The sequence below is a fragment of the Pholcus phalangioides genome, unplaced genomic scaffold (genome assembly GCF_987345545.1).
Source record: "Pholcus phalangioides strain wild (caught in Gottingen) unplaced genomic scaffold, Ppha-v1.0 ptg000022l_1, whole genome shotgun sequence".
NCBI lineage: Eukaryota > Metazoa > Arthropoda > Arachnida > Araneae > Pholcidae > Pholcus > Pholcus phalangioides.
The window spans coordinates 8436759-8463314 of NW_028301615.1; the positions used below are offsets into that span (position 1 = coordinate 8436759).

Genomic DNA, 26556 nt, shown 5'->3' on the forward strand with positions numbered 1-26556 from the left:
CCTTTAGGGACAGCTGGTGTCTTTATTGGATTATAGCACCACCTGCCCCTAGCATGATGGTGTCACTACTGTTGCTGCTTCTTTGTGAAGGAAAAAAGAAACCCTGTGAGATAATACACCACTACATTTAGGATAACTGCACAGTTCCACTGAAATACAGTGGGGAGAGAAAGAACTCTGTTTATACAACATTCGAGAGACCAAATCAAGTCATGGCTTTTATTTAACTTTCGGATTATGCTTAAAAATAATCTGAATATGAAGAAAACAAAGAAAGGCCATGAGATTATGGTTTTTTAATAAATTTAATCCAATGATGACTTTGCCTGTTTACTTTAATCTCTCTTCACGATTCTTACGATTATTTTACAAATGACAAAAAAAGAAAATTAAAAACAAATTTGAAAGATTTTCTGCGAACAATACTGTTTATATTTAGATTTATTTTCATATCTTTTTTTGCAACCATTTCCAAAAGTAACTCAGCATATTTAATTTATTCACAAGTTTCACTCTTTCATAGATCCAGATATTTTTCTCAAAATTTTCATTTCACGTTCAAGAGAGAGAGAGGGGGGGGGGGGCGGCTTTTCTTTTTTTCAGAAATTAAGAATAGATGATTCCACGCAGCCAGCTAACAAGCAAGATACCACGACCAAAGGAAATTCTACTGGATATTTTGTTTATGGCTCATCGCGCTTCCGTAGTTCACAAAAACTTACAATAAACAAATCATTTTAGAGTCCACTTTAATCCTTTGAAGGGAGGTGGGAACCCCTTTATGCCACCTTTTTCAAAAATTCATAAATCCACAAAAAATAGGAACTTTTTCCAAAAGTTATCAGAAGATGGCTCTAGTTGTCCAGAATCTTTTTTTCATATTACTAATGGTAGTTTTTTTCGTCAAATATTTTTGCTGACACTAAAAAAAAGTGATTGCAGATTTTTACCAAATTTTGCATCGCCAACTGGTCGAAATGATACAAATTCAATGCATAGTATTATGAATTTTGTCTTGCAAGTAATTTTTGAATACTCAAGATTCTTTTCAGAACGTATTTGCTGAAGAAAAAGGGTGGGATACATGTAGTCCCACCGCCCATCTACAGCATCCCCCCTACAGAGGGAAGCACCGATTTCCTCACCCTTGGAAAATCTCTTTGGAATGCGTGTTTTGTAACATGATACTGTTGCGTCTGGCAATTTTTGTTTTTATTTGTGTCTCTTCTTCAGTACAGAGAATGGTCCCTCCATAAAGTAGAAGAAAATTCAAAATGCCTCGAAAACGACTAACAGCTGCTGAAGCTCTTGCTTTGATTGAAAAAATACCATCAGATCCAGAATCCTCAATTGAACTTGATGATGAAGAAGTGCAAGAACGGAAAGAATTTCGCATATCGGGATGAAGAATTGACTATCGTAGAAGAATATATTGTAGACGAAACATTGACTCCAGGACCATCAACAATAGATATAATAACTTAGAGTAAAACCCCATGACACAACACTGTTCCAGAATTTGGAGAAAGGACTGGGCCAAGTGATGAGATTTTGGACCTGGAAAAACAATCTCCTATTGCGATTTTTTTGTGTTTTCATCTGCCCTGATTGAGCATATCATTTTCCAAACAAATCGTTATGCAACCCAGGAAAGAGAGCGGTTTGATCCAGTTTCTAAAGACAAGTTTCTATGCTTTTTAGCCATAAATTTAGATATGGGCATAAAAAAAAACTCCCTATCTACAGAGACTACTGGTCAACAAATCCAATTCTGGCCGATAGTTTCATAAGCAAACTAATGCCAGTGAAAAAATTCACCTGGCCCACCTACACCTGAACGATAATTCAGTTCAGCCAAAGAAATGTGACCCCAACTTTGACAAACTATTAAGTGCGACCCTTATTGAGTCATTTGTCAGAGAGATTGCTATAGAATATTTTCACGTAATTTTTTTCAATTTTGCACTTAACACTTGTCAATATTTGAGACTGTCTTCCATCAACATTTAAAATACAATTTAGAAGTATTTCTCCATATTATGACATCCTTTAACTATTCTAATCTTTTCCTGGCTAATAAAATGAAATACACACTATTGTAAATGTGCCTTAGTAATGCTTTCCCTGCTATGCATTTTCAACCATGCTGATAAGCTCTACGTGCGCGGTGGGACAAACGGTATCCCACCTCATATATAAATAAAAATGCTATTTTTTTTCCAATTTTTTGAAAAACGTAATATGTACACCCATATGTATCAATATATCAAGTCATTTTTTTATATTTTTCATATTTCGATGTCGCGACCTTCAAAGGGTTAAAGGGGTCATCAGCTTGCTGAATGTTTTTGTGTATACTCAACCCCACTATGTGAGTATACAATACTTGAAGAATGATACCGTTACTATTGAATTTCAAATGTTTGTAAAAATTAGAGAGGTGGAGGAAGGGGAAATTGCCACGGCGTCTCTCTTTGGGTATGTTGTGGTGAAAGTATCTGTGATGAAACTAGCCAATGGCCACTTTCAAGTGGGGCCATACAGTAATAACAAACCATAAAAAATACCAATCAAGACCTGGGGTATCGTATGTCAATGCTTTTTTAGGAGAAGCTGTGTTACGTAAGATGAAATTTGAGATGATTATAACCGGGAATTTAATGTTGATAATGCATTATTCTCAAATGCTGAGTTGTGTAAAATTACTTTTTGTTCAGATTTTTTTAAATTGAATATCTGTTTTTCATCTCTTGTGTTCTTTTTTGATTGTTTTCTTGTTATCGTTGAAAAAGGATAGAAATCAACATCTACATTTTAACATAGGAAAAAAGGTAGAATTGTTTCTTGTTCTTATTTTCTATTCTAAAGTTTCAGGGTTTGCATGTGGTTCTTTAGTCAAGCTAGAACAGTGTAGACAAGTTAGTTATTTTCCAATTAGGTCTTTTTCTTGGCCATTTGGATGGAAAAAACACTCTTCTAGTTGTTTTCCTTTTCAAAAAATTTCCTGCATACTAGTAGTCTATTATCAAATCACATGAAAATACAAGAATATTCCATGAAATACGAGATATATGGCCATCCAAATAATGATTAAAATTAATTCTGGTTGTTTAAGTCTTGTTTCTAGTTGCTTTCGATGAAGAGATGAAATCTTTTTGAAAAAAATTTCGATTTTGAATAATTTTCTACATTGCATATATTTTTTATATTGTTTCTAATCAATGCCAGCATTACACAACTCTTTCTGATCATGCCGCACACACTCTTGTTTTTGCCTTTTTAGTGAATTTTTTGTCTAACTTCATTTTTTTTTTTAAAATCTATTTATTTATTTTTGCAAATGTTATATACTCCTGTTCTGCATGTGCCATACAATTTTACTTTGCATCCTTTTGTGTATTTCTGCTATAATTTTCTACATCGCATGTTTTTTATATTGTTTTGAATCAATGCAAACACAATGTGTCATTATCCCCATTGTGCATAATTTTTGATTGCAGCTCGCTCTGTAAACTTCTGATCGATTTCTTGCTATGCCTTTTTTTTTCAAGTTTGTATATTGCTGCCCTCCCTGTTTTGCATGTTATGCATTAACAGAGAGAGAGTTATAATTAATTAAAACGAGTTTAATAATAAATAATTTTATTAGTCAATACTTTAATTAATAATTACTTTTTTTGATTAATATTTTTATTAATTAATAATTTTATTAAAATTTAAAATTTTCATTTGCTATGTCATTTTTACGAACACACTGGATCTTACTTCGCTTCAAGTGCCCTTTTTTTGCAGTCCCTACTAGTTTAAATTTCTTATAAAATGGCCTGTTCTGACCTCTAAGTACAGGCCAATACTTTGTAAAAGTTTGTTATGCACTGTAGTGGTACATATTAAAAATTCAATTCAGAAAAAAGAAGGCCACATGTAAAAATATTGTACACATTTCAATATAAATTTTATAATGTGTAACTTAACTGCAGAAAACAAAATCATGTACACTGTACAATATGAATACGCACACACTTTTAAAATAAACCAAATACAGTGAAACCTTGCTATAAATATGTCTGATATAACAAACTCCTCTACAATGGTATTTTATTCAAATCCTATTTGGAATCGCCTATAGCCTACTTTAGAATTCCTCTGGATTTAACAATATCCTTTACCACGCAACCCCTTTTGATAATGATATTTTTTAGCAGATGCTGCTGCAGTGAATATGAATATTCAATATTTCAACTGCAGTATTAGTAATATTATATTTCAACTGCAGTGAATATGAATGAAGTGAAATATTTAATACTTCACTCGAAATATCCTTCACTTTATTTTTCACCTCATCACATATTTTAGTTATTCAGAGGAGACCTAATATTGGTATTTGGCACCACCTGATCATCAAAAGTTGTGATGATGTTTTCAGTATCTCTACTTTTTGTTTGATACACCAAAGTGAATTGCAATGAAATCTCTTCACAGGGGAAATCCACCCAACCAAATTTTAGTTATCAACTAATCATTAAAAAAAATTTTCAGTGAATAAATACAGTACTCAAATGTGTATTTTTTGGTATTATACCAATTTAGAAAAGATGCCAACAGAAGCATAAATTTGCTGACATAATGTTGCTTCTCTATATAATGATAATCCCTCAATACGCTTAATATTTTTTTCTGGTCTGCAGAATATAGCTATATCGAGGCTACAATGTAAAATGTAGACTTAATTATTCAACTTCTTTCCCTTTTCCTGGCAAAGTAAATTATTCCTTATTTTTACCACAGAGAATTACTATTATTGTTACTTAACTAGGCTGAATAGTATAGAGACTGGATAGTCGAGAGTATATGCAAAAGAGAGGAAAAACCTTACTGACTTATCGAAACCTTCACCGTATAAAATAGCCCCCCCAACACATAACCCTGGATTTACACCTGCTGGCATGCTACCGTTCAAAGTTGGAATTTCAAAAAAATTGTAGACAGTCTATTCAGACCTAGAGGAGTATGCAGGTATAATTTTGTAAAGATTGCACTTACCATTTTAATTTTGTGGGTGAGCCCAAAGGCGGCACACCTCAAATTCAAGACTTGATTTTAGGCAAACTTTCAATGTGAAAAGTTAAAACTTATACAGAATAAAGAGATTAGTGTACAACCAACAGAATAACACTTTTTCCAAAATATAAAAATACTATTTTTTTATATCCAAAAAAACAAACTAAAAAAAATCTTTAAAATTTGAATCCATTTCTTTGAAACGTAAGGGTTTTCAAAAATTACACACACAGGCCAAAAGTATGGATTGGCTTGTGGTACTAGCCAATCTAGTGTTGATAAAGAAGGATGAAAGTAATCCTTAACATAATTTTAATTTTATTTATTGTTTAAAATAAATTGAAATTAACTTTATTTATTGTGTTTGAAAAGGGAAGTTTTAGGTGTGCCTGGTGCACACTGAGTCGAATGGAGTCAAGTCCTGACGCAGCTGTTCGAACTTTGGCATGAGGTAGCCTTTTTTTTAGAAGTGTTCAAAACACTTAACAATTTCTTGTCACAAGCTGAGTTAAATTTAACAGTTGGTGATAAAATAAATGAGCACTTGGAAGGATTAAAATCCTTGCTTGAAAAATAATTTTCAGAGCCAGAAATGGGTGATCAGTGGATATCTAATCCTTTCAAAGAAGAGTATTTTGAACAAGCTTCATTGTCAATTGCAGAAAAGGAGAAATTGCTAGAGTTCACATCAGATACCACTCTGAAGAACCTAGTCAGTTTTTGGGCTTGTCGTGGTGACAAATACAGTGAACTTTCTAAAAAAGCCATGCTTTTTGTTAGCATGGAGCTTGTTGAATGGACGTTTTCTTCATACACTTATATAAAAAATAAATATAGAAGAAAATTGAGCGCAGCTTCGATTTCGAGAATTTATCCTCAACAAAAAAAAAAGAAATTCATTAATCAAAGATGATCAAATTTTTCAAAACTTTGTAATTCAATACAGTCACACACACAAATAGCATATCAGTTTTTCATTTCTCCAATCTGTGTTAATTTGTTTGCTTACTTCAAAAATAAAAACTATATAATGAAAAAATAACCATTTAATATAATTTGACATATATATCTTTTTAGAGAAGTTTGTGAAATCTGTAATGGGTGAAACAGATTGGAAGAGGGAGATGCCCAGAGGATTCAGGGTTGAGGTACGCCAAAAGTAACCAAGCCAGCTGGGGGTACGCGGACAGAAAAAGGTTGGGAACCATTGTGCTAGACGATCTTATGGTTATCACAAACAATCTCAATCATATAACTGAAATACATTAGGAAATGCTTTGAAAAACGGAAGGCTTTGCTGGAATCATGAACAATTCGGAAAAAAAAGCTCATAAATGTATTCCTCCAAGTCAGTTTCAGGAAAACTAGTGGGCTCGTCTGTTTTGGCAACAATCTTCTCTACAGTTGCTCTTTTACCATTGACGTTAATACAGGTTTCTGATTTCAAAGAAATAGAGATCATGGCTCCCATATCCCGTGCCCAAAGCTGCGATTTTTCTGCACCTCTATATAGTACATATATGTTGTAAAAAATAAAAATAATAAAAGATTAAATCAGGAAAAACTTTGAACAACTGGCATTTTGTTATGGGGCAAAAATTTAATTTTTTATATTTCCATTTATTATATTTCATGCATCGATTGTAACGAAGTGATTGCAAACAATGTTCAATTAATTTAGTTTATTTAGTATTTTATTTTCACTAGTCTAAGATTCTTCGGATCAGAGAAATGATAGCAAGCAAATTTTTTCACACTAGTAGTTCACATACACAAATAAACTGAGTATGGTGTCCTGATGCATCAGAGTGTTTTATTAGTGTTATAAACGTTAATGATATAAGAACAATTGGAATACAAGTATTTATGAATGTGTAGTTTTACATACATTCATGTTTCTATGAAACTGCATGAAAGAAATAAAATTTCCCCAGTTTTTTTTTGGAGAAATTTAAAAAAAAAAAAAAAACCACGATCTGATTAATCTTTGGTTAATTTTTTGGTTAATGATATTTTATGTGCTTTTCCAAGTATTTTATTTACTGCAGAAATCAAAATCACACCTACCACAAGTATATTAATAAAATTTATTTTCAATTTAAATAGTTTTACTCTCGGGTTATATATGTTCATACAAATTTAAAATTATTTCACATGAGAAAAATTTGGTATCAGAAGGAAAGAAAAATTGTCCAAGTGGTTCTCTTATTTTCTAGTGCCTTTTTGAAAAAGGTCGCCAACACAGTTAAAAAATAATGCAACCTCCACTCTGTACATTTCGTTTTGCGCGGTATTGTTACGAACAAAAATAAACCTTCACTTCCTTCTATGGAAGACAGTAACTTTACTTGGATATAATCAGTGCATTCTCAAGGAACATTCTAATTCTAGTACATCAGCTGTTAAAATCCCATTGATAGGGCATTACAGTTGTCTCTTTCGATCCCACCTCTGACAAGATCTTTCATTTTCTTCCCCATTGTTGACAAAAGCCCACCAAAACAGACCCGTACCCCCTATCTGAGCAGACTTGGGGTGGTTACAGGCATTTACCTACTCTACCAACTTCGGCTGATCTGGGCACCATAGAGTAAAATTATGTCACGTGAACAGCGCCACATATATTGAAGTCTGCAAGAAACTAAAGGAAATCAAAGAGTCAAAGGGGACGAGGAAAAGACAACCCCAATAGGCATATTGGTTGTGTTTTTCAAGTTTTGTAATAGATCTTGTCAAACCTTTATAGTGTAATCCTGGCCTAGACTTACACTTATGATTGGGTGGTTTCACGGAACCTAGCACTGTGACCAGAGGCCTATTGTACTATCCCTAAAAAATAAAAGTCATAAGTAAAGACCTGCAGCTGAAGCAAAAAGTTCAGTAGAGATCTAATAGGAATGTCTTGGAACACTCCCATGGCTCCATCAAATGACAACCCAAGTATTCCAACCTATGTGCAGAATACATTTCACATTCAGGAAGAAAGTGCACAGCTGTGTTTCTTCCTTATATAAACACACAACTTCTACAGGTTGACTCAATACTAAATCCTGACATTAAGATGCCATGTCAAGTAGCCATTAAATACACCAACAGCTCTATGAATACCATTTTCACTGAGTTTCATCAGCTTCTTCTGCCTAAAACTCGGGAAGTCACAATTTATCTCCTTCGCCTGTTGCTGACCATCAACGTTCAGCCAATCTCGGTACTGTTTTCTCCTGAATGAGTTGAAAACAATATTGATAATCAATTCTCGTGAAATGTCCAAAACCGGCTCAGTACCAATGAACAGAGTCTGAGAACCTCAGCTTGTCAGCCAATTCATTACCCAAGATACCTGAATGATCAGGTAAACAGCAAAGCTTGACTCTGTTGTTGTTGAACAGATTACAGAGTGCAGTGCGTGCAATGGTCTGGGAGTGCAGCACTCCCAGACCATTTGATAAGTAATTCCAGACTTCTGAAGAGCCATCAGCACAGCCTGACTAACAATCCTGGCCTAACACTCGTGCAAATGTGAACACTGAAAGGAATTGTGAAATGAAAATCATGTTTCCTGCATACAGCCCCAAAAACATAAACACCAATAAAAACCACAATAGCGTAAATCTATCATCAACTCATTCATCTAGCGAGGAAGCAGTTTCTTTTTCTGAGGTAGGGCAAGGCTGAACTGGACGTCTTACTTGCCGTTGAAGCACGAGGACCTGGCTGTCCAAAACAGGGGAAAAAGGAAGACCCTGATAAGAATACTGCATGTTATGGAAACTAAATTAAGTTATCAAGTATTCAACGAATGGCAACAGAATAGAGAATTGGAACATATTGTTAGAAGTTGCAGAATGGCAGTGGTCTAATGAATGACAATAACAGTCAAACGGATCTGTTGTCGTTAAAAGCTTAGTTAGTTAGCTCATTCGTGATTCCTGTCTTACATTCCTGATCCCTGTCAGCATTAAACAATACTGATCCTATCAAGAGACTGTTGGGCTAAAAAAAAAAGCTGATCAATTCGAAACCAGCTGGAATCAATACAATAGCAAAAATGGAATTCATGGTTGAGGTCCAATCCGATCTTGACTGGAGACTTACCAGTGCTATGTTTTGATGCATAAAATCCATGATAGAGGGGCAAAGATTTCCACAGTGCAATGTACTTGTAAAATATCAGCACATGCTTTTTCATACTGCTCAAGGAAGTGCACAATTTTGCATTTGCAGAAATATCATATTTTTCTACCCGTAAGGCAAAGATTGAACTGTTTTAAGTATACATACATAACCAGGGAGGACATACAACATGTATATATCAAGTTGTTATGAATTTGCATAAAAATATTCATGTGATAATTTGTTTTGAGTCAGATGTTCTAATCAACTTGCAAAGAGGGAAAAGTAGTTTGGCATTTTAGAACACATAAAATTGACTTTATGTAAACATTTTGCCATGATATGCTCAAAAAGAACCTCTTAGAAGATGGCTATAAATTTGAGCTCTTTAACTTGAGCATTTTATAAACTGTGCTGGTAAATTTCTGGCATGTTCAAATTTTTTGAAACAAAGGTGTATACTTAATATTGCAGGTATACCCCCTTGAGACACCTCAAATAAGAACTAACCCAAATGTAAATTTCTTCTCTCTAGCAGAGACTACATAATGTTTTGCTCATTTGATGAAATGAATGTCACTCAAAGTGGTCAAAGTATGTAAGCTTACTTTAGCACCCTTTTTATCACCTTCAGTGCGGACACCCAGTAGCCTTCTCAAAAGAAAATATGATATCTCCAGCTCAGTGAAAATCTCTGGCAAAGCTCCTACAGCACCCAAAACCTGTCCAACCATTCTATCTGCTCGAGAAAGAGTTGGATCAATCTTCGTTCCGACACCTAAGGAATAGATAAATAGCATATATATATAATTTATTTCATACTCAAAGAACGTTGTTGAGGCATATATATATTGCTTCATTTTGCAAGGATCACTGCCTCCAAAATATGCATCACGGAATTGTTTTTCACCTTGGTAAGCTGCTAGGTGGAGGAATAATGATAAGTCTCACCTATTAGATTTATTAATTATAAAATTATGATAATTACGTATTTATTTATTGAATAGTGTGCTAGTTTTATCGAAACACATAATTTTTTCACTATTTATATAGTTTGGGAAAATATATAAATTCTTTTTGTTATTTTTGATTTGATTCAAGTTTTTGCATTTTATTAGTGTTTTGTCAATTCCATGAGGGGACAAAATCTAAATATCAGTATTTCATGATACAGCTAAGTCAAATAATAGTAACACTTATTTATCACTTAGGGGGAAGGGGGAATTCATGGAAAATAAAAATTTTGGACTTATGTTCTTCTGGCTTACAGATGAAGAAATAATACTACAAATACGATGTATCTGTAATTTATCAATACACAAGAAATTTAACCCAAAAATGTTTCTGGATTTTCTGTATTCAAGCACTTTTCAAGGTAAAATTTAAAATTCAAGGACTTTTTACAAACGCATATTTTTCATGAATAATAGGCGCATATTTAATTTTGATTGAAACTTTCAGAGATTACATTTCTACACACTTTATTTCACATCATCCATAATATTAATGTATATCGTACAGTTCAAGTCACTGCATACTTATGCATCTTCGAATTTTGCATTCTGCATTCACAACTTCATTTTTCAATAAATGACCTCCAATAAAACGTTTATTTTGTTTCCAACGGTGTCACTTTCAGGCTTGACAGAATCATTCACGGCAGGATATTTCTTGAGCAATAAATTCGAAGATGAAGCCAGATTTTCATCAAATCGCAGAAAAAAACCCACTGTGTTAATCATTGAAAAATCACTGAGCTTTATGACAAATTTCTCCCATGGAAAATGTTTCCACTACAAACAAATCAAAAGTACAAAATTACTCTAATTTCTTGCTGATAACTCAAGAATTATAAACTAAAAACACACTGAGTATTTATAATAATTCATGCTCTAATACATTTCTCAGAATGATTTATAGGCCACTGCATATTATCTACAGCTTCCCTCCAGGTTGTTTATATTGATTTGTATGAATGAGGGTTTTTATACACTGTAGTGTCCATATAATTTCTGCATTCACAACTTCATTTTTCAATAAATGACCTCCAATGAAACGTTTATTTTGTTTCCAACGGCGTCACTTTCAGACTTGACAGAATCATTCATGGCAGGAAGTTTCTTGAGCAATAAATTCGAAGATGAAGCCAGATTTTCATCAAATCGCAATGCTTTTCACTTTTTATACGGGATTTCAGCATCAATCTTTTATTACTGGAAATAGCATGGAGCTGCAGTGACGGCAGCAACAACGAATGCAAGGAAACATATGATGCATTGAATAACACAATTTGTGCCTGTCAATTTTCTCATTGAAACGTACAGTTGTCTTTAAATATTGCTATTAATTTTCTTTTAAAAATTAAAAAAAAAAGAACTCTTCTAAAGATAGAAAAAGATTAAATTACTTCTTTCATTAATTCTGAATTTATTTCATTCTTTCGTTAATGCTGGAATAATTTTTCATCAATTCTGTAATTATTTCTTTCATTAATTCTAGAACTATTCTTTCATTACTTCTGGAATTATCTTTCATTTATTCTGGAACAATCTCTCATTAATTTTGGAATTATTGCTTCATTAATTTTGGAACTATTGCTTCATTAATTTTGGAATTATTGCTTCATTAATTTTGGAATTATTGCTTCATCAATTTTGGAATTATTGCTTTATTAATTTTGAAATTATCTTTTTCATCAATGCTGAAATTGCCTTTTATTAATTCTGGAATTATTACTTTCATCAATGCTGAAATTATCTCTAATTCTGAAATTTTTTATTTCCTTATTAACCGTTTAAAGGCCAATGTTCCATAAATGGAACAATTAAAAAAAAAAAACTCTTTTTCTAAAGATAGAAAAAGATTAAATTACTTCTATCTTAAATTCTGAATTCTTATCTAAATTCTGAATTTATTTCATTAATGCTGAAAATGTTCCATAAGTTAATGTTTAAAGTAAATTAATGTTCCAAGAAATGGAACATAGTTTTTATTTAAAAAAATATCAGATAAAAATTGATTCAAACATTTCAGGCTTTTTATCGTATATAGACGGGAGTTTAAAGTATTTTTTGAAATGAATTCGGAAACTTCAGGTTGATATAAACATTTTTGACAGAATTTTGAAATTTGACATTTTTTGGGAATTTTTTCCCCATTTCGATAAAAATTTGCTGAAATTTCACTTTTGAAGTAAATTGAAAATTATTTTGTGTGTTTTTACCTCTTAATATATCCATCAAAGTAAATCAATTAGTTTGTTTGTGTTGTTAAACGTTAAAGAGCTAAGCGTGTTAAAAAATGCATGTTCCATTTATGGAACATTGGCCTTTCAAGAGAGCGGAATTCTAAGGATATCTAACGTGCAGTGCTACAGCTTCTCAGCTATCTCGTGACTTGCATGCAGCCACAGGAACCCGTGTATCAAGGGTGACTGTTTCCAAAAGACTTCATGAGAGAGGGTTGTTTGCAAGAAGACCTGCAGTTTGCGTCCCGCTCACTTCTACAGACAGGTGAATCCGTTTATCATGGTGCAGAGAGCATAGAGATTGGAGTATGGATCAATGAGTTCCAGTTCAGCCTAAGCACCAACTCTCGCCGTACGTTCATATGGAGAGAACCAGGGACCCGCTACCTGCAATTCCTCCAATGTCCGTGAAATCGACCATTATGGCGGAGGAGGTTTAATGGTCTGGGCAGGCATCATGTTGGATGGCCGCACACCTCTCCATGTCTTTGAAGGAGGCACTGTGACTAGTGTGAGGTATAGAGATGAGGTCTTGGAGCCCTATGTTCGCCTTTTCAGGGGTGCGGTTGGCCCCGAGTCGATTTTAATGGACGATAACGCGAGGCCACATAGAGCTGTTCCGCTAGACGACTTTCTAGAGAGTGAGGATATTCGCCGGATGAATTGGTTAGCCAGATCTCCAGACCTTAACACTAGAACCGCTGCACTTTCGGTATACCTAGAACCGCGGACTGGGTCAAATTGACCCAAACTGTGAAAAAACAGTATTTCATAGCGAAAAAAAGTAATTCATTTTTGGTTCCTGGGTTTTTCCTTACTCTGATTCAATGTTGTTTAATTGCGTATTTATAATGGAAAACTATATTTTTTATGAATATATAATGGGCTTCAAAATTAGCTAAAAAATGATGGAATTCAGTAAAAATAAGATTTAGTATACATTATTTACTATATTCAGTCCAAAAACATTTTTCAGTAATCTTATAATAGGACAAAGATGTAAAATAAGCGTGTCAAATTGAATATCAGAAAGTCTATAATATGATTCTGTCAAATAAGTATTGATTTCTTACTGATAAGTGGAATTTATGATGAGCAGTTGAGCAAATTTTTTTTATATTATTCTTACACATTCATCGCATGTTGAAGTTGCACATCCCATGCAAAAATTAACAGTTTTGTTTTCACATTTTTATGTTACCTGACACATCAGATCGTTTATTTTTATTTATTACTATTAATAATTAATTAATTTACACTTTTGCGCAAGGGCAACACGTATGATGAACGCAGTTCTTCAATGAGATTTTAGAGGAACTGCTTTCCAAAAACTAATTCTGGCCTTCTGTACTGCGCTATACAAAATACAGGAATATGTTTATAGCCAGGTCCAGGATGTTGTAGAAAACGTCTGTGATATTGCACCTTCACCGAATATTTTCTGGGCATTTGATCGCTAAAACTGCGATCGTAACACTTTGCTGAATTGTAGTGTGAAATAGTTTCTGTGTGTGTGGAAGCTTTTTGGGGCTACTACTGCCAATATCGACTGCCAGATGAAGCGTGCTGAGTAATGAAAAACTTATATTGTTCTTTCCTTGATAAATTGTAATTGTGGTGGCATCATTATTCTATACAACTGTAGTTTCACTATATTTATTGCATCAGATAATATTGCTCTTCGATTTCGTCTCACTGTCTCTACTAAGCTCTATTTTTTGGCTTATAGCATTTGAGCCAGCTTCAGTGTAGTGAAAAAAAAAAGTGTCGGTTGAGCCATTTCTGCCCTTGTTCTCAAATGACTTGATCAGTTGCATCACTATGTGCTCTGAAAGAGAGAGATTCGTTGGACGCTGATACTTCCCAAGATTTGGAAATCCATTCAAAACGTATTAGATGCAGGCCAGAATTTTATTCTTTTTCTGTGACATCGTTTGCCTACAGAAATTTCAACTACACGTATTTTCTAGAGTTAAACTTTTACTCTCCCAAAATCTTTTTTGAGTCTCGTTAGAACTCCAGGTATTCAAGTTTACAACGGAAAAAAAAAATATTTAGCTCTACTTGCCATTCCCCCATTGAAAAAAGATAATCTGCTCTGACAAAGAATTGGCCTTGACCTTGAAAGACCTTTATTCTTCACTATCTTCATTTACAAATACTTTTTAGAAAGGGTACCCACTTCCAAGAAAATTATACACCCCTTTTTTCCTATAGAATAGTAAGTTGGGTCAAAATGACCCAAACCGCGGTTCTAGGTATAAGTGCTTATAGCTCTAGAACACGAAATGGGAATATAATGAAATTTTCGTGAATTAATATTCATATATCATCATGAAAAGTCACGAAATTTGTTTAACATCTGCCAGTAAGTTTGAGATAAATGAAAACAAAGTTTGATTTGGGTCAAATTGACCCACTCCGCGGTTCTAGTGTTAACCCTATAGAGCATGTCTGGGACGCTCTGGGGAGGGCAATTGCAACTCGCAACCCCCTCCAGGAACCATCCAGGGAATGAAAACAGCGTTGCTGAACAAGTGGGACCAATTGCCACAGGAAATGATAAATTGCCTTATTTCAAGTATGAAATCACGCTGCGAGACCTGTATATCTGCAAGAGGGGACCATACCCCTTATTAACCCATTTTTGTGTTTATTCTGCAACCGCTGTTTCATACCTTCTGACTCCAACGAGTGTTAAGCACGATCATGCGTGTGTATTACAATTATTGAATGGTTATTTGTTTTGTATTGTATCAATATATGTACATATAGAATTTCATTAAAATCGGTACAGTAGTTCTAGAGATAATCGACGAAGTCTGCAAATTCTATTAATTTCTTACACCAGTGTACATGCTCATTTTTGAGTTTAAGAATTTTGTAACCCTATGAAATAGTCCAAAGACAATGTTGGCATTTCGGCTGACACTCACTCAATAAAATATATTAATGCATAATACAACTGCATCATATGCACAACAGGGTAAGAAGGAATTTTATTCGCCTGATCCTGTAGCTCAAATGCCCTGAAAACTTCATAAAAATGACAAAAATATGCATCAGAATAACAATACAAAGTTCTTGAAGTTCTTCAAAACCAATTATGTTCAAAAGTCTAAGGAAAATGAAAATGTTTAAAGAAGTCCCTCTCACCCCTCTCAATATTACATTTATTTATTCATTCATTCAATATTAGTTGGCCGAGGCCAACTAATATTGAATGAAGTGAAATGATGAATGAAAATTGATGAATGAAATAATGAATGAAGGGAATGCAGTGATGAAGTTAGAGATGATTGATGTCACAAAGAAAATCGGAAATTCTTTCACAATCAATGTTTGCGGGAAGGTTGTTCCAGTCGGTTATTGTTCGAGGAAAAAAACTAAATTTGAAAATTGGATGCAAAGATGGGTTTCAATTTTTGTGAATGGTTAATTCTTTTTGAAAAGTATGAAGCCAGAGTTAGAAGGTTCGAGGTGTCTATATGAAAATGACCATGGAGAATTTTAAAAAGGAAGGATAACCAAGAGATATATCTACGGGTAAAAAAATGGTTGCATATTGAGTTGGCGCTTGAGCTCAGTGACGGAGGCAGAGGATGACCAACAGTTAAGAATAAAGTGGGCGGATTTATTTTGAATAGATTCTAATTTGTCTATATTGGAGAAAGTATAGGGGTCCCTGATTTCACAGGCATATGAGAGTAGAGGAAGGATGTAGGTTTGGAAGCAGATGTCTTAGGTGACGGGTGGAGTTTTTCAGGTTCTGACGAGGAAAAAAATTTTTTTTCGAGACACTTATGAAAGAGGTAATCAACATGGAGATTCCAACGGAGGTCGGCAGAAATAATTACACCCAAATATTTATAACTAGAAGTTTCAGTGATCAAGGAGTTATCGATAGTATAAGAAGAAACGAGGTGAAGTCTTTTGTGAGTAATTCTCATAAAAACTTTTTTTGAAGAATTAAGGGGTAATTGCCAGGACGAGCACCATTGAGAGACAATGTTAAGGTTATTTTGGAGAAATGCTTGGTCAGATTCGTTGTGCACCATGTGGTAGATGACGCAATCATCTGCAAAGAGTCTAATATGACAATTGATGGAGTTTGGGAGATCGTTAATGTAAATCAAAAACAATAATAGCGAGAGGACAACCCTGGGGTGTGCCAGACTTAACTTGGAGAAATGGGGAGTTCAGGTCCTTGAAGGAGACCAAAATTAAAAAATAACCAACACAATTTTCCTAAAAAAAAAATTGTAATTTTTGAATAAGGAATGTAATCTGAAAGTGAAAATATAGAAATATGTACCATGAAAATGTATTTATATTAAAATTTTTAGATGTTATAGGGGCATATTTGAAAAAAAGAAACCGATTCACTCACAGTTAGTTTTTCAATCTCAAAACTTTTGGGCTTTCTTGTCGAAACCGCAGCAGAACTTTCTCTGAGGGTACTAAGTCTACTGTTTTTTCCGATCACTTCATCGAATGTTGCTACAACAGCTTGGCTTACCCCGTCTTTGGAATACTTAAGAACTTCTCACTGACATTATCTATGCTCCAGAGAGCATCAATAAGTTCCATGTCTTCTTTTTATAAGGACTGGATAGTGGAAACCAAAATACTGAAGTTTGATCTTATGTACTCCAACTGTGCTTCAATATTTCCTTGGTAAAACTAGGTTTGTGAAATTTTAACACATGCAAGCATTTAACCATGTTCCTCATCAGTAATCACATGCTTTGGAGGCAGAGCTAATGTAAGAGCTTTGGCTTTTAAAGCTTCTATGTGATAATGAGATTTTACAAAAACCCTTTTCACATTGGAAACACAAGATGGTTGTATACGAATGACGAACACACCATTATATATGGAGAATGCAAAAGTTTCAATTATAATAAAAGTTTATTTAGACATGAGCAAAAAAAGGAACAACTGACTCGAACCGATACAAAAAAATATCTGCCTCAAAAGGCGGGAAAAGTAACATAGATAATAATTGTGTGAGCGGTGCCATCTAGTGGCGATAGAGAAAAAGGATATAATATGAATGTCACGAGTGCACCCAACACTTCTCACTCCCCCTCTCCCCTTCCCATACAGAAACCACACATATATACATTGGAAGCAACATGTGTGTTCACCTTTCCCTCGCCAAAAAAGTCTACGACACACTTATATGTGATGAATATGTACTTGTTGTGCATCATTTTCTCTCGTCACCTGAGACAGACATTGTGCTAATGAAAACCCCTTACAGATCATAGGCGATTCGTATTCGTCAAATAGCAAGAGTCTTCACCAGCCTGGTGTGTGAACACACAAGGCTTTTCACCAGAGAGATTCTAGGAGTTAGTCAACCAACATATGGCAATTTAATTATGCTGTAACACTCTCTCCCAAACCCCGAGTCGAGAGGCCCTAATGTAGGGGTAGGTTGTGAAGTTTCACGGAGATGGTGGCGAGTGATTCAAACTTTAATATATGATTATTGTGTGACCTTTTCGGTATAAATCAGAGGAATTGGGTGAGAGTGCCCTTGTTCAATTATATTCTGTATTGAGCAGGGGTGGGAAGTGGCTAAGTCCATTTCGGAGCAGCAAAATTCAGGATTGTCGGAGCAGTTTTGGAGCAGCAAAATATGGGATTCGGAGCAGATATTTATAAATTGGAGCAGTGAAATTAACAAGAATATTTTCGTTAACCCTCAACCCTTTTCAAAATAAAACTGCACTGTCTTTTGTTATCAAACATTCTTTCGTCAGCTTCATTTTTGTTTCTGGTGTTTTAGGCTTTTGACACCTTGTTTGAAAAAGTGGCTGTCATAAATTTTTTTGCACCCATCTATTTGAGATGGTTTTGAGGCACTTACTGAGGGCACTATTTGCTGCCTTGAACAGCACTTCTTCAAATGAGCTAAAAATTTTTTATAAGTTTTTAATTTTTTTATACTTGGAAAGAAATTGCTGCAAAATGGGAGAGAATTTCGAAGAACCAACTCGATGTTTGGCGATTCAGCACTCATTATCTGGCGAGATTGTCGATCTGACACTGGTTATTTGGCGAGATTGACGATTTAACGCTCGTTATTCCGCAAAGTTTCTAAACTAACATTCGTAATTCGGCGAACATGCACTTTTTACTCGCGGAATGAAAATTTTTTTTCATGAAACATCGGGATTTAACACAATGACGATCGACTACAGTAATTTCTGCTGCTTCCAGTGGCGACTTTTTTTTTTGTAAACGGAAACACTCGCATTTGTACTTTAAAGCTGAAAGACATTGCAAACCATCTTCAGTTCCACGATCACGGACAATATCAGGGTTTCGCGATGGAAAGCCCGATGAGGTGCCGATAGTTTAAGTATAGTGGAATAAAACACGCTCTTCTCAGAAAGAATCGTTTCGTGGCTAGCAGGAACAAAAATTTTTTGGCGTCCTGTCCGAAATTCCGGGCATACTGAAGCAAAATTCGCTATTTGGCGCAGAAAAATACGAAAATATGCTATTGGAGCAAAATGGCGCAAGATATTAGTTTTGGCTCAGTGTGGCGCGCAATGGGTGCAGAGTTCCCACCCCTGTATTGAGTTTTCAGTAATGCACCACGACTAAGGATTACCACGAATGAATAAAATTAACTTGCAATTCTCTAAGTGATAGTGAAGCAGTATTATTTTCGCAATGTCCTTTTCATAATTTGTGTATTATATTATGTCACACAAAAGAAACTAGTTCGTTCGCATCCACTACAGACATTAAATACTACAGCTACATACACAAACATACTCCCACCCTATCAAGAATATATGCATGGTGTCATATTATATGTCATATATATCTTATTTAAAGTTATACAGAAGCCAAAATTTTTCATTCCTACCACATTTTCTAACCTTCTGCTACATTCTGATGCTCTATCAATCTTTAGCAAATTCATGAATAAGGATTGCATCATACATCTAAATGTAATAGTGTATTATTTCCCAGGGTTTCTTTTTTCCTTCACAAAGAAGCAGCAACAGTAGTGACACCATCATGCTAGGGGCAGGTGGTGCTATAATCCAATAAAGACACCAGCTGTCCCTAAAGGACAACGACTAGTGTACTAGCAGTTACATTACCTCAGACATTTTCATTTTTTTTCCTATAAGAAGCAGTACATCTCCCAGTTTTGATGTTCAATAGTTGTTATTTCATACTTTTCATTAAGCCCATTAGATCATTGATCTTTTTTTGTTGCACAACGGTCATTTTCTGCACACGAGGGCCAATTAGACCGGGACCTACAATTTACTGCAGATTTGAATGGCAGGCTTGTTATTAAGGCCCAATTAATCAAGGTTCTACTATATAGTAATAACAGATTTATGAAAAATAATCTGCTATATACAGGGTGATTATAATTGAAGTTTTGATTCCAAACTACAATAAGCACTGGGCAGAATGACTTGAAAATTTACATGGATACTCCTGAAGCAATAGAAGTTTCTTTCGCAAAAGGGAAAAAAAGTGCAAAATGTAGATTATGCTGTACACACACACTTGGCCAGCAGTATAATCTATTTTCAAAGATTGGATTGCTGTTGACTCTTTTTGGAGCAGCAATCTGTGAATTCGGAGCAGTGCGCAAAATCATTATTACCTTTGTCAAAAATGAAAATTTTTTGAACCGAGACAATCAGATTATTAAATTTTGAACATTTTAACCAGTTATAGGGTTCCGGCGTAGAAGAAAAACTTTGCAAATCAAACAAATAAGCATACATTAAAAAAAAAAAACCTCATGACATTTTGTTGACTGTTTCTGTTGACTCATGACTCTGTTTTCCTCCAGTTTCTCAAGAACACTACACATTTTTCTCTTTGTGTTTTCAGACGAACTTGCCCACTATCCATGTCTACAAGGTTTTTTCTCTTTATCCACACTTCTATCATTTTCTCTGCAGTGTTCAGCATAGTTTTTGATGATGATGACAACTGAATTTCCAACTCCCTTTCTTCTGTTTTTAATCTTTGTTTTAATCTGTTTTTTCTCATCTGGTCAAGGAACTTTCTTATCAAAAGTTTTTTTGGTGCCGAAGTCTGTCTTGGTACTTCTGATGCGAGCTGTAAACAGCTTTCAGAAGATTGGCATCAACATCAATATCTTTAGCATTTCGAGAATGCTGTACATAAGATTTTATTTGCCTAATGCCATTGATACTTTCAATCAAAGGATTTGATCTATGTTGCAGGAAATGTTTGTTTACACTAAAGCCCCTCACGCAGTCTGCATTTCCATGTGGGTAAGACATAATAAGGCTTTGACAAGCACAAGCAAAATTTTGAACTTTACACTTCCAAATTTTTTAGATCACAAATATAGATCCCCAATACTTATCTAATCTTTGATAACTCGCATGTATATCTTCAGAGAACTGCAGAGAAATCTATTCAGCCAAGAGAACAGGGACATCTGAAAGACAAACAATTTGCGGTAGCTTTGAAACAATGTACTTAATACATGATAATGAAGAGTTTTCCAGTCAGAAAACGGGATGCAAACACTTTATTTTTTCCAGCATGGTGTTCTCAAAAGGTAAAACTTTAAGCATTAAGCAAGTGCTCGACGATCTGGCACCAGTACAAGTGATCTCTAGCACCTAATAGAAGTTTTCTGTTGAAAACATTCCCCCAGCTCAGCAAGATTGCATTCTATTTCAGCACCAGCAACCACATTTTTCCTCCAGTTCTCACTGCTTTCTATAGCTAGCTCTCATTTATCAGAAATGAATCTTTTGGGCGGAAATAACAGTGACTTTTCGCTTCTTAAACTGTTTCATATCATGGTAAAATGTTGTATCCTTTAGAAGAAATTTTGTTTCTCAAAAAGATGTATTGCCACTTACTCAATTTCAGATCCATCATCAGTCCTAAGGCTTTATCAGAGCTGAACATTTTGCATTTTTGGAGTGATGTTCTGTGAGCTTTTCTGTATTTTCTGGCATGTTTTGGAGTGGTCAGACTGACCTCTTTAACTACGTTAGAGGCTGTACATTGGCCGGATTATGTAAGACTGGCTTGTGCTTCACAGCACAACTTGCTGGTGCTATGTTCTTCCAAGAGATTTTTTACTTTTGCCTTCTTGATCTTCAGGCCCCTATCTTGGCAATTTTTGAGGTTTGCTCAACCTTTCTGGACTATGTTGGATGGAATAGAAATTTTCCCTTGTAACCATACTGAATTTTTGTTGAGGAAACGTGTCAGGGTCTCGTTACTAGATCCCCACTTTTTTGATTTAACTGATGAAACATTTATTTTTCAGATGAAACTTACTACTCTTGACTTCCAGGCTATGTTCAGATTTTGACTTGTAATCAATATATTGGATTAACTGGTCAGTTGACTTTTTAAAAGGCCAGCTCAATCCACCATTATCGCGAATAATGTCAAACAACTCTAGATGAGTCAAACTTAAGGCCATTTCAAAAATTTCTTACGTAAAAAGGGACAGCTACACATAATGCAAAACGTTCACCAACAATGTGAGGAACATGCAAAAAAATATTTCATGATGATGTTATTCAAAAGTGTCCATTAACGACAGGTGTCCGCTAGTGGGAAATATCTGTTAAGGGAGGTTCCACTGTATACATGGCCTCCCCCCACATCTTGGATCTGAGTCCCAAGGCTGAGATAGGCAGAGATCTTTGACAAGCCCCTCCACACTGAATTTATAGTAAAAATGTATTATTTATAAATAAAAATAACCAATATAGTGAGATTTGTCTCTGGCACCTGAGCTGAAGCCCTGTCAGCTCAACCCTTGTGGGGCCCTGACTTATACTGTATCAGAATACCCCTCAAAGAAGATAAAGAAAGAGTGTTCAGAAGTGAATAAAGGTCAGTTGACAGCCCTGGGTGCAAAAAAAAAAAATTAGGCCCCTTAAATTACGGAAAAAAGTATAAAGTATGTGGTTTTTCGGGGCCCTTCAGAAGACGGAGTCTGTGTGTTCGGTGCACCCGCAGTTAAATCTGCCTCTATTTACTGCATTTTCATCTGATTTAAAAACTATCGTGTTAAACTAAAATGTTGAATTGCAAGATTCCATGATTTTTTCACAAATACACTGCTCAAAACAATTAGGGGAGCAAGCAAAAAAGTGAAGAAAACCATGCGAGACAGCCACGTATTGGCATACAATGGATAGTACACGCGTATCAATGCGCAATACAGATAAAACGGCATAAAAAAATTTGGAATTAAGCTTTAATTCTTTGAAAATATGGAGAAAAGATGATTTAGGGCAACAATTTGGTTACATGTAAACGATAAAAAAAAGTACTGTTTAGACATGATGCATGAGTTTTAATAGGGCATGTGGTCTCCTCGAACAGCTAAGACTGCTGCACACCTGTTTGCCATGGATGCGATGAGGTTATCGATCCGACTTTGGGGAATACTGTTCCACTCCTCAAGAAGTGCAAGTCTCGGACAGGCGGCCTTGGTCGTGCAGCAATGCGTCGTCAGGAGAGCACAATGGCCATTCCATACGCTGTATTGTTTCAGCTTCAAGCATGTTCTTCACCAGACGAGCTCTATGCGGTCGGGCATTATCATCCTGGAAAACAAAGGAATCTCCAATGGCTCCAGCGTAAGGGATGACATGAGGTCGCAGTATCTCGTCTGCATACCTTCGGGCCGTCAAAATGCCATTCCGAATGATATGCAGGTCCGTACGTCCACCTATGCTGATTCCACCCCATACCATCCAACCAGCTCGTCTGTATTGTGACCTTTCACGAACGAATGCGGGGTTATTTCGAGTGCCCCTGTCCCTCCATACCAGAACACGTCGGGTGTCACACTCCAGACTGAATCGGGACTCGTCTGTAAACAGCACCTGGCTCCAATCATGTTGCTCCCAATCTCAATGTTCAGCAGCCCATCTTCTTCAGGCCGCACGGTGGCGTGGGGTCAACGGAATGCAGACCATTGGCCTACGTGCATAGAGCCCTCCCTCATGAAGCCGATTACGTACTGTTTGGCTGGACAACCTTCGTCCTGTTGCCAAGAGCAACCGTCTTTGCAGCTGCGTAGCATTTTCTGTTCTGTTTCGACGGGCTGGTAACCATATATACCGGTCATCAGTTGCTGTAGTGGCGCGTGGCCGACCTTGCCCTGGTCGATGTCTAACATTTCCTGTTTCTTGGAATCGATTCCACAGCCTTGCAACAACACTTCTGGCGACTCCAACAGCGTCCGCGACACTACGTTGTGTTTGCCCGGATTCCAGTGTGCCTATAACATGCCATGGATTCCGGTAAATCACGTTGTTGAGACATCCTCAAGTCACCTTGTCTCAAAAAAAAAAAAAAAATACTGCGCAATCGAATTTCACAGTTACGGCAGTAAAACAGACGTTTCTGCAACATCCCGATTTCTGCCCTTATCTCCTTTTTCTGGTTTTTGACGTCACAATCTTTGATTTGCATATGAAGTTTTCTTCTTCCGTTTCCTGCTAGGCTTTAAATTATGGATGATTCATTTTATGTTACTTATCGGTAGACATCTTCGCATAATTTTGTTAAAACCATGTGCTCCCCTAATTGTCTTGAGCAGTGTAGTTCTCCTTTTAATAATGTATGGACTATGTTCCATGTTGAATGTAAAAAAAAAATTTTTTTACATTCAAATCCAGTTAGAAAACATGTCACAAATTTCACAAATAAACTCCTTAAAAAGAAAAGAATGAGAGTCTGAGGTCCTGGTTGTTCGTTAAAAAAAGTGGAAAAGTGATCTGGGCCTGAAAATATGTAATAAAAGTGACCAGTTTCTAAAAAAGTGACTTTTAATGGAAAAAAGTGACCTGTGCTGAGCCCTGCACTTTGTATGCAGTTACGATAAGGTTGCAGCAATACACTCTACTGCATGGACTTGAGAAATTCTAGTTTCTCCTCTGCAATTTCTATGGTTTTTTGCACTCTATTGACAGATTTACGGATTATCAATATTGACAATGTTACTTCATCGCAATCTACATTCTTGAATTCAAATTTTCAAAAGAAATTTTTTTTATTATTTTTTGCTTTTGATCAGATGACAATTGCACTGATTTTCCATCTTCGTTATAGAAACTTCCAGGGTTTAGAAAAAAATAGGCCATTTTCCTTGACTCATTTATTAAAATTTTTTCTCCCTCACAATTTCCTGTTTTCCCTGACCTACAAAAACCCTGAAATTGAATACATCAATTCAATACAGAAAATAAAATAATAAATTAGCAAACCTATCAAACCTCCTGGTACCGCATACATCAAATCATTTTGTTCAGCAAATAAAGACACAATTCGTGAATGTATTGGCTTGCACATGAGTTTTCCATCCATATCTTTAGTCACAATTCCTGGTCGAACTTCAACTTCCTGGTCAACCTAGAAAATGTACAAAATAATTTATTAAAAACAGAAAAATTATTGAAAGAATGAACCGATGGGTGGAAATACTTTTATGTGCATATTAAACCCTTTGAACTACAACTTATTTTCCGGCAGCACTGCTCAAACACAATTTAATGATGAGCTGGACTCGTTTCAGTTCCAGGGGGTTAATATATACAGTGGATCCTGCTAGACCAGGGTTGGTAAAAAAACCCAAAAAACCGGGTTTTTTTTGGTTTAAATAGTATTAACATTAAAAACAGTAAATTTCTGAAAAATCATTCAAACTTCTAATAATTAATTAAAATATTTATTAATGTAATTAACACTATTCCCATATTAATTAACCAATAAATATTTCTGACATTTTAACAAAAACCAACTTTTGCAATTTAATTATTTTTTGGAACTCAATGGATCACTGTGTGTATGAAAATTCTTTTAACGTAATTATTAATCATATAGTATATAAAGCTTTTTCTCCAGTTACTTTCAGTATGCTTAATTAGGAAGCTATTTTTAAAAAAGTAATAAAAATTAAGTGAATATAATGTATTTAATGAAGCATAAATAATGCAGATTAATTAGCAATGATTTACGATATACAGGGTGATTATAATTAAGGTTCTGATTTCAAAACACTGTAAAAAAAGAACGATTGTCAGAATGACTTGAAAATTGACATGAAGAAATGGAATTTTATTTGGTAAAGGAAAAAAAAACAAAAACTTAAAAATGTAAAATTAACGACATCCAAACACGTGGGAAATTTGCTTGCAGAATGGAAACGATAGCCAGTCATGGCAAAATGATAATTATAGCATTTCACGATTTCATAATTAATGGAAACATCACAAAAAAAACGAAGTAATCAACAACTACAATTTACTCAAGAAATGTTAAATATGTTGTCCACCGTGTTCTGGATATGAGGTGAAAGCACAAAAATTCTTGTTCAACAACAGAGTATGCCATGGTCATGATGTGGATGCGCTTGCAATTCATCTTTATTGAACCAACCTCTCCCCCCCCCCCATTAATATTCCCGAGGAACTGCTAACATATAGGAGGGGATGCGCTGGAGATTGCAATTAACCAAAGTTTGGAGATTGCAATTAACCAAAGTTTGGAGATTGCAATTCACCACAGTTTGCAATCTGACCACTGCTCGTAACATTTTGTGGCACCCCCCCCCCCCAGAAGTTGCAAGGGTCAAGTTGCATCCTGTTAGTGTCAAAATGGGTCTTCAGCAGCTGCTTTGCTGGTATTGCAATGTGCAAGAAGTTGTTCTATCCACACACTGATGCTGTGGAAGTGCCGAAATGATGTGGTTGCACAAAATAGATTATACTGCTGGCCAAGTGTACTGCATTATCTACTTGCACATTTTGCACTACTTGCACTTTTTTCCTTTTGCGAAAGAAACTTCTATTGCTCCAGGAGTATCCATGCAAATTTTAAAGTCATTCTGACCAGTACTTATTGTATAGTTTTGGAACTTAAATTATAATCACCCTGTATATAGATGATTATTTTTCATAAATCGGTTACTACTATCCAGTAGAACCTTTGATTAACTGGGCTTAACCATGAAAGTATAAAAAAAAAAACCTATTATTAATGAATATTAAGAATGGGAGATATAGAGTAGATTTGCTACTTCTTACGGGAAAGAAAATAAAAATGTATGTGAAGGTAATGTAACT

General features: G+C 35.2%; 1 protein-coding gene across 2 annotated transcripts in view; it reads right to left on the reverse strand.

Moving 5' to 3' along the window:
* eIF2gamma (eukaryotic translation initiation factor 2 subunit gamma) overlaps nucleotides 1-26556 on the reverse strand; it is a 281173-nt gene that overhangs the window by 18832 nt on the left and 235785 nt on the right. For both annotated transcript variants that reach the window (XM_089249936.1, XM_089249937.1), the window contains 2 exons: nucleotides 24700-24844; nucleotides 9783-9952 (listed from right to left, as the gene is read on the reverse strand). In XM_089249936.1, the coding sequence (XP_089106062.1) occupies nucleotides 9783-9952; nucleotides 24700-24844 (315 nt within the window). The remainder of the gene's footprint in view (nucleotides 1-9782; nucleotides 9953-24699; nucleotides 24845-26556) is intronic.